Source organism: Carassius gibelio, chromosome B20 (assembly GCF_023724105.1).
Source record: "Carassius gibelio isolate Cgi1373 ecotype wild population from Czech Republic chromosome B20, carGib1.2-hapl.c, whole genome shotgun sequence".
Classification (NCBI taxonomy): domain Eukaryota; kingdom Metazoa; phylum Chordata; class Actinopteri; order Cypriniformes; family Cyprinidae; genus Carassius; species Carassius gibelio.
The window spans coordinates 18,340,337-18,350,273 of record NC_068415.1 but is presented as its reverse complement, the minus strand read 5'-3'; the positions used below and the strand labels follow the sequence as shown (position 1 = coordinate 18,350,273).

The 9,937-nt window shown below is 39.7% G+C and overlaps 1 protein-coding gene across 1 annotated transcript in view; it reads left to right on the top strand.

Annotated features, from left to right (window-relative positions):
• Positions 1 to 4,158: 4,158 nt before the first annotated feature.
• LOC127983864 (adenylate cyclase type 1-like) overlaps positions 4,159 to 9,937 on the top strand; it is a 31,913-nt gene continuing 26,134 nt past the window's right edge. The window contains exons 1-2 of the mRNA XM_052586230.1: positions 4,159 to 4,275; positions 5,979 to 6,090. Of these exons, the coding sequence (XP_052442190.1) occupies positions 4,169 to 4,275; positions 5,979 to 6,090 (219 nt within the window). The 5' untranslated portion in view covers positions 4,159 to 4,168. The remainder of the gene's footprint in view (positions 4,276 to 5,978; positions 6,091 to 9,937) is intronic.

The window sequence follows — 9,937 nt, the reverse complement described above, 5'->3', positions numbered from 1 at the left end:
GAATGGACATTTCTGGAAAAAAATGCACACACAGCAGATTCAAAGATTCTTTTGCAGTGGCAAACTACCACAACAAGCCAGATCCACCATCCCACTGTATTTCTCAGTGAGACTGCTTCATCTTTCGCTGTCATTGTGGATTACATCAATGATAAAGAATGTGAATCAAATAGCAACATTAGCATAACTTATCTCCCTTCACTGAGCTTTGGGTAGATTGCAGTGGATAATTACTGAATGATTTATAAATGAAGTGGAGAGGGGCATAAGATGGAAAGATGCAAAACACACTCATACAAACTAAAGTGGAGAGGACACTTTCCCCTTGTTCCTTAGCGACTGAAATTGGTTATAATTGTTTGTACATGACTCATCCACCTCCTACCCAACAAACTCCCTGAATAGAAGGTAACACCACCCACTCTATACATCACACCAAGCTGTACCGCACAACTCTCTCTCTGACAGTCAAACTCTCGCACAACACGTGTGCGCTCACTGCGGAGATATGGACTGGTCTCTCATCTTTCCATTTGGACTTACAGATGATCTGTCATTTATATGCACTAAAGTGCACATTCAGAAAGAAAGGCTAATGTATTGATTTCAAAAGTTTCTTGCAAAGATGAATTAAATCACAAGGACGGAGAATATTTGAGTAAAAAAAAAAACTATTATGATTAAATGGAAAGTGGGAGGCCAAAGAGACATGGATGTTTTGTTTCAACTTCTATATTTTTTTGTGCTTTAACAATAGTAATTATAAATCGTCATAAAAATTGTAAAAAAAAAAAAGTATAATAATTATTTCTAATAGTAATTGTAAATATAATTATTTATAATAATAATAATGCTAATACTACTATTACTATGACTACTTATTAAAAATATACATTGTTAAAAATATACATTGGTGGCCAAAATTATTGGAACACTTAGCATATTTAAGAGTTTTAAGTTGTTGTGGTTGAATTGGCCATTATAATACCCATAAAACGAATCATTGCCAGATACTGGCAAATGAAGGTATCTGCTTGGAACATCGAAAATTATGGACCGGCCTCCTCAAAGTCTGTACCTTAACCCCATCAAACTAATTTGGGGCAAAGTTAGAAAACTAGACAGATCTATTGTACATTCAAAGGAAAGCCTTTTGCTTGAGTTTCAGAAGGCATTGGATAACATTAGTTCTCAGGAAATATACTGATTCTATGCCAGAGAGATGTGCTGATGTACTTGCTGCAAAAGGTGGCCATACCGAAAATCAAAGTTAAAAGTGGATAAAAACAGTTAGACCTACTTCATGTGATATTTGTTATGCTTCAAACAACCATCTGCATGTTTCATGAAGGTTAAGGGAAACGGGTAATAATTTTAGATCTGTCAGGTGTCCTAAAACATTTTGGCCACCACTATATATATATATATATATATATATATATATATATATATATATATATATATATTATTGCTGTCAAAAAAATGAATCACGATTAATCGCAACCAAAATGAAAGTTTTTGTTAACATAGTATGTGTGCTTATTATGTATATATGAATACACACACATACAATATATATTTAGTATGTATTTACAGGTATATATATTATATAAAGTATAATGTAAAAAAAAAGTTTGACAGCACTATTAAAAAGAAATTCAGTTATTTTGAACTTTAAACTATTATTCAAAATTATTATCCAAAATTTTCACAACTGTGATTAAAATAATTTTGTTTAGCAACAAATTCATATTTTACAATGATTATGCTGCACATATATATCTATTTCCATATAGCTATGATTGTCAGGATTCTGGACTGTCTGTGTAGTGTTTTCCCGTGTGTGTCTCATTATTAGTTCATCTTGCTCTCCTGTCTGCCCCTTGTTATCTGTCCTATTGAAGTTCTAGCCTGTGCCGTTTTCCCTTGTCTACATGTGTTTCTGTCAGCCTTGTGTATCCCATGTTGGACGGATTAAAGACTTGTGTTTACTGTGAAATCTCCTGCTTCTCCATGCTCCTCAGTGTAGTACAAACGTGGCAATGATTTGGTCATCAAAGAAAAAGAAAACATCTAATGTATATGAAACAGACACTAATGATATTAAGTTTAAAAATTCTGAGACAATTATAATAATGCTGCTACAAACTCTCAACTCAACTCTTAGCTCAACTTTTGAGTGCAAGTGACTGACAAAGCGACCTGTTGGGTTTTTAATACAGGTGGCATGGCTTGCTGGGATTTGCTCATCGACAAGGCATTTATCACCTGTTTTTAGTAATGCATGGTTTGGCAAATTAACTCTATGCGTTTCCACGGAAACTTACCTTGCCATGCCAACCAGCTCCAACGCTCAGAACTGTGATCTCTCACAGAGATTGGCCACTTTACAGATATCAGTGAGCTCATTAGATAAAATGCATACAGATAACAGAAGTGGTCGGTTTTAAACTAACAGGAACCATAATACAATGGCCATCACAATCATTTGAAAGTTTTTTTTTTTATGGAGCTGTTCAGTCGTGACATCAATTTGAAGACTAACCGGAAGGCCCGGCTTCCCTTGGAAATTTCCATGTCTGTGGTGGACATTACTTAAAGAGACTTTCACATTTGTTACATAAATTACATATTTGCATGTTTACATAGACAACAGTCTTCTGATTTGTCTTAATCTAAAATATGTTAGAGAGTTGATTTGTTGGTCATGTTTGTTCACTGCAGATTTCTTCTAATCCCATTTGTGTTATTTCATAGTTTGACAACACTGTTTTATTAACTTTAATATCTGGACCAATTCTCACTATTAACTGCTTATTAGCATGCCTATTATTGACATATTGGCTTTTTATTAGTACTTATAAAAAACATATTCTACATACACATCCCAATACCTAAACATAACAACTACCTTACTGACAATTAATAAGCAGTTTATTAAGGCAAAAAATAATAGTAAATGAATGTAAATTGTGACCCATATTTTTAACGACTTTATATTGTTTTAAATTATGTGGAAAATCATGTTAAAGAATGAATAAATTAATTCTGCAGAGTACTAGAATTATTTATTAGTTTATTCTTTAAACTATTAAACTACTTTAAACTAGTTAAATTTAACTCTTTCCCCACTATTAACGTAATATGGTTAGGAGAGCAGTAGGAGAGCTATTAGAGATCTTCTGAAAGAGTACTGAATCTCCAGATCAAATGACAGATGAAAAAGAAGCAGAAACATGCGGTTTCATATGTAAGCTATGCACATGTAAAATAACGTAAAAAACTGCCCAGCTTTACCAAATGAAATGTTGACCCAGTAAGTGGTGTAGGATTGTGTAAGCTTTGTGGGTGTTTCTTGAAGCGATCTTCTCCATCTGTACTTTGATGTTTGTTCTGAAGGCCTTTCGGTCTTAGTCTGAAAAATCAAATTTTTTTTTACTTTTTTTTAAACTTTTTTTTTTTTATGAAACTTACCTACAACTTACCAAATGCATTAAAGGGATAGTTCACCCAAAAATGAAAATTCTGTCCTTAACTCATACCATTCCAAACCCATAATTCATCTTCGGAACTCAAATCAAGATATTTTTGATGAAATCTGAGATCTTTCTGACTCTAAATAGACAGCAAGGCAATTGTCCAGGCCCAAAAGCTCCATGTGACATCGAAGACTGTCCCGCAAGAGAAATTGTTGAATAAAGTTATTTTTGTTTTCTTTGCACACAAAAAGTATTCTCGTAGCTTCGTTAGATTAAGGTTGAACCATTAATGTCAGGTGGACTATTTTAACGATGTTCTTACTACTTTTCTCTGCCTTGAACCTGGTAGTTGCGTTGCTGTCTATGGAGGGTTAGAAAGCTCTCGGATTTCATCAAACATATCTTAATTTGTGTTCCAAAGATGAACGAAGTGTCTTATGGGTTTGGAATGAAAGTTTTGGAACACTAACCCTAACCAAAATTTTTTCTGTTGACATTGTTTTTTTTGTCAGATATTTATACAGAAATTTATTTTGGGAGCCATGAAAATTTTGTTAAAATGATCAAAAATGTTTTCGGTGGCTGGCAACTTTTTTAAAAAGAGAAAAAGAGTTCAACTTGACTGAAGACATTCGGAAACTTGCTGTTTATCCTAAAATGTAATGGAAACATTACAGGAACGCCTTCTCATGAGCCTGCTGCCCAGAAATGTTGCCATGGAGATGAAGGAGGACTTCCTGAAGCCACCAGAAAGAATCTTCCATAAGATATACATCCAACGACATGACAACGTCAGGTACAGAAAGAACGATAGAGAGTGTGTTTCAACAATCAAACCATTCATGTTGAAAACCCACACTCATTCCATGAATGATGAGAGCATTACACATAGTTTTCTTCCAGACTAGACAGACAGTGTCAATTCCTTTGTACTTAAATTGTGATTGCGAATATTGAATCAGTGAGTCAATAAGAGTCAACAACTCTCCACTCACGCGCAGTCGTCTAAGTTCCTGAGTCTGGCTGCCAACCAAAGCTCGCACAGCATGTATGGCGCCCACAGCGCTAGTGCTATCAACTCAAGAGCTGCTCAATTAACCCACACTGCCCACACACGCAGAGAGATGGAGAGCGAGAGATGGAACAAGGCAGTGCTAGGGGCAAATTCAAACAATAGCACATACACACATATGCCATCTTAAAAACCCGTTCCAGCCAAGAGATTGGTGAGTGAAAGATGATTCATGCAAGTAACTTTTCCATGACTAACTGACTGGATAAAAGATGAGGTTAATGCAAGCCCAGCTCCAGATCAAAGATGAAGAGTGGGCTTTATCTCTGAGCGCTGTAAAAGCTATATGTTTGTACTGTCATTCATATCTTGCTGCCATGTTTGCTTAGTTTCGAGATATAGGTTTTATTGAGCTCATAACCTGAGTCAGAAATGCCATTTAACTAAAGACTCTGGAGCCATTTGTATTTTACTGTAGTTTTGAATTGACATTTTTGTTTACTTTCATGTTTGAGTCCTTTTTAATTTAGCTGATATAAGTAGTTGTTTGTTTCAGTTTTTTAAAGTTTAGTTTATATTTAGATGATCACATTTTCATGTTAATTAAGGTTGTTGTAAAATGTGAAATCTTTATATTCAGTAATACATAATCTAAGAGTAAAACAAAAAAAATTATTTGTGATCATTTTATTTGACTGAAGTCAGCATGAAATGAGAATGCACTATATTTACTAAATTCATGTAATCAAAAATCTTTTTATTTTTTATTTTTGACCTTACAATTTTTTATCAAAATGTCATAATTTAATCTTCTGATGAAACAATACTTCTCTCTGGTGGCATACACTGCTGAAAAAAAAATGTGTAGACATTATTTTCACTCAGAAATTGCAAGTAAATTGCATAAATAATACAAAGAAATGACAAAAACACACTGAAGTAAGATAAATTAAAAAAAAACTGAAATAGTATTTTCTTCTAAAGACTCTGTTTTATTTTACAACTTAGAATTTGTTGCTTTTTTTTTACACTATATACCAACTTCTCTAATTACAAATCAAATGTTCAGCACAATACAGTCATACAAGATATGTCACTATTTCTGTCATTGCATTTTTATTTAGTTTTTGTTAACAATAATAACACTCCCAATGTGACAATTGAATGATACAATGCTGAGTGCTTAATTGGACTACACTAACGAGCCAAACCCCGACCCTTCAGTTGTATCAAACTCACCCTGTGGACCTCTGGCCTTGGCTAATCTAATCTGAATGACTGTAATGTTTTTATGAAAAAAATCCTTATATACTAAATGTTAAAAATCCCTATATACTAAATGTTAATTCAAAAGCATGTTTCAGATGAAACTGTTTTATTTTTTTGTGTGTGAGTTGTCCACATGCCGTTACAAAGAACAGTGTAGGTGTAACACAGTAAGGTCTCTTGTGAATCACCATAACTTGTTGTCCTCTTGTTCTGTGCAGCATCCTGTTTGCAGACATCGTGGGCTTTACCAGTCTGGCTTCACAGTGCACAGCCCAAGAACTGGTCAAACTGCTGAACGAGCTCTTTGGCAAGTTTGATGAACTCGCTACAGTAAGTAATGCTATTTACATATGTGTGGAGAGAATCTTAAATCAGTGGGCATATGTGGTAACTTATATGATTGCTCACAGTCTGACTGCAATCTGCTAAACAGCATTATAATTATGATCTCCATTTATATATATATATATATATACACATATGTACAGTCTCTCATTCATTTTATTGTCCGGCACATAAAAATCATAAGTTTGATCACTTAGAAAAATGTTAACACACTTTATCCTGAACAAATAGCATTAATTGAAGTGATATCTGGTCTTCAATGTTCACAGAACAAACTGTGCAAGACAGGTTATTCACAGAAGTTTAATAAAAGCTTAAGGGTTTGTTCTGATCCCTAGCAATAGTAACATAGATACTTGTCTTAGCAAACACTAGTAAATATTTCAGCAGGCCCTCACAGTAAATGCTAAATTGCCATCCTGACAGCTATGATGGTGTTTGCATTTTTCAAAGGTGCTGTCTGAGATCCTACATGTGTGTCTTTGATGTTGAATAACTGCAAATTACAACTGCAGCTTTTACTAGAGGCTTTTGCATTATTTGGATCTTTTTCATCACGCATTGTAATTATCAATCCAAGTAAAACGCCTAGGTTATGTATGTAACCCTCGTTCCCTGAAGGAGGGAATGGAGACGTTATGTCAGAAAGAGACTGATGAAATGGGGTCTCACCTGAGAGCCCAATCACCTTCAAGTGGTAACAAAACGAGCCAATGGTACACAGTGTACCTTGGTCTGTGGAATTTGCATCGCGAGCTCCGCCCCGTATATAAGGTATATAAGGAGCAGCACAAGCAACTCACATTCAACTATTCGCTGAGGAGCCGAGCCCAGTGACCCACCTGTTCAGCGGAACAGTGATTTGGCAAAGGGACATAACATTTCCGTTCCCTCTTTCAGGGAACGAGGGTTACATTCGTAACTTAGACGTTTCCTTTCAGTCGGTCATGTTCAATGTCCCTTACAAAATGACACATGGCTGTCTTCCAGTGACCAGTATGTGAGGGCCTATACCTGACACAGAATGCACTGGGTAGCTAGTTGGACACATGCTAGCAGGCTTCCTTATCATAGGATGACTTACAAAGGCAGGTATCAACCATGTGATGGTGATACACATGAAACTCTGAGCTACCCAGCCCGCAGTGTGTAAGTTTCAACAGAGCTGGCAAGGTGCTTGCCAAGGGAAAGACACACACTTACTGTGGAAATACACACGTGGGATTGCCCAGAAAAAGGGGAATCACAACACATGGAGGCACCTAGTCTAACACAGGGCTGAGCGGTGGGGCATGGGGTGAGTACCTGGGAGGACACAGGCTCTACACTGAGATTATAATATCTCGCAAATGTGTTAGGTGTCACCGAGCCCACAGCTCTACAGATGTCTGTTAGCAAAGCATCATGCGCCAGCTCCCAGGAGGGGGCTACACTATTAGTTTAGTGAGCACTCACCCCTAGGCAGCATGGCAGGTCTTGAGCCTGTTAAGCCAGGACAATAGCATCACCTATCCAGTGGGATGACCTCTGCTTGGATACAGCCTTTCCCTTCTGATGGCCTCCGTAACAAACAAAAAGCTTGTCTGGGGCACTGAGTTCTGTCAACATAAGTGCAGAGTGCACGTACCGGACAGAGCAGCGCCAGGGCTGGGTCTGCGTCCTCCAGGGGCAGCACTTGCAAGTTCACCACTTGATCTCTAAAAGGAGTGGTGGGAATTTTTGGCACATATCCAGGCCGGTCTCAAGATAACATGAGAGTTGGCCGGCCCGAATTCCAGGCACACTGACAATGCCTGCAGGTCCCTGACCCTCTTAACCGAAGCCAGAGCCGCCAGGAGCGCAGTTTTAAATGATAAAAACTTTAGAACAAGGGTTCGAAGGGAGCCCTCTGCAATGCAGATAGAACCACTGCAAGGTCCCAAGAAGGAACATGATGAGGGTGAGGCGGATTGAGCCTCCTGGTCGATCTAAGGAACCTGATGACCAGATCCTGCTTCCCTAGAGACTTACCATGAGCATGCCAAAAAGGCACAACCATGAAGACCTGCTCCTCGTCCTCCCTAATCTTGCACAACGTCTGTGCAAGAAGGCTCACTGGGGAAAACGCATATTTGCGCAGGCCCACTGGCCAGCTGTGCACCAGAGTGTCTGTGCCAAGGGTGCCCTCAGTCAGGGAGTAAAACATTTGGCAGTGGAAATTTCTCTGGAGAGGAGAGGTCTACCTGAGTGTCTCTGAAGCGTTCCCAAATCAGCTGAAACAACTGGGGGTGGAGTCTCCATTTCTCGGGGCGAGACTGCTGACGTGAAAGTTCGTCGGCTGCACTATTGAGCCTGCCCTGGGTATGAATGGCATGAAACAACCTCAGATGCTTCTGACTCCACAAGAGGAGATGGTGAGAGAGTTGCAACATGCAATGAGAGCATAGACTGGCCTGATGGTTGATGTACGTTACAGTGTTGTCTGTATGGACTAGAATGTGCTTGTACCTCAGCAGGGCCATGAAGCAGTGCAGGGCAAGCAAGTCGAAGCAATTGACATTCCACTGAAGTCGGGGTCCTGTACAGGAACCTGATGCAGCATGCCCGTTGCACATAGTACCCCAGTCTGTGGCAGAGCCATCTGTTGACACAACAGCATGTCTGGACACTGGTTCTAGGGGAATGCCAGTCAATAGAAATGAGAGGTCCAACCACGGGTGAAAGTTCGGAGGCAGGCCTAAGTGATGGTCACTTGGAGCATGCCCTGTTGCCATGTCTATCTCGTTTGTGAAGCCAGTGCTGAAGCGGTCTCATATGAAGCAAACCGAGTGGTATGACTGCCGCTGCAGATGCTGTATGCCCCAGGAGCTTCTGAAATAGTTTCAGTGGAACCTCTCTCTTGCCCTTGAGTTGACTGGCAGTTCAGCAGTGACTGCGTACACTCGTTCATAAGCTGCGCGAACATGGTGACCCAGTCTATTTCCATACCGAGAAAAGATGTAGAGGTAGAGGAAACGGCTCTTTTAATGAAGGTGAGGGTACAAAAAGAACAAAAAGAAAAAAAGAACAAAAAGAACAAAAAGAACAAAAAGAAAATGAGAACAAAGGATTCAAGGAGGATTCAACTCCGGGTTGCCGGTCTTAGGAACGCCACTTTCCCTGATGCTTGGCAGGTTTGGGGGCAGAGACGGGCTGTACCGCCCTTCTGCAGCCATCTCCTCGCTGCTGCTGGGGTGAAAGCTGCTGTTATGGCCGAGCGGGAGTGGAGGAGACCACAGTGGGGTGCCCTCAGTGACAAGCAGACTGAGGTGGCTGCGCCAGTGGCAGTGTGGAGGCAGCAGCAGACCACTGGGGCAGAATATGCTTGATGGCCTCAGATTGCTTCTGAGCGGTTGATCAGATGCCCTCATGTCTGCCAGGTTTAGCCATAGGTGTCACTCCTGGACCATCAAAGTGGACATCACCTGACCCAAGGAGCATGCAGTAACCTGCAAAAAAGTGCGCGCTTCCTGCAAAACCTCTGGGTCAGCACTGGCCCCGTCAGCTTTTTGAGCACCTTGGCCTGGTAAACCTAAATGGTGGCCATGGTGTTCAGTGCTGAATCGGCCTGACCCACAGCTCTGTAAGCCTTGGCCACAAGCATGGATGAGAACTTACAGGCCTTGGACGGAAGCTTGGGACTACCACACTATGTGGAGGTGCTCTGAGGACACAATTGCATCTCAACAGAATGCTCCACTGGGGGAATCCCAGCATACCCTTTGGCATACCAGAACGGTTTCGAGCAGTTAAATGTGCCTTCCATGAACTGGTCACTTACTGGTGCACCTGTGGGAAGAAAGGAACCAGTGGG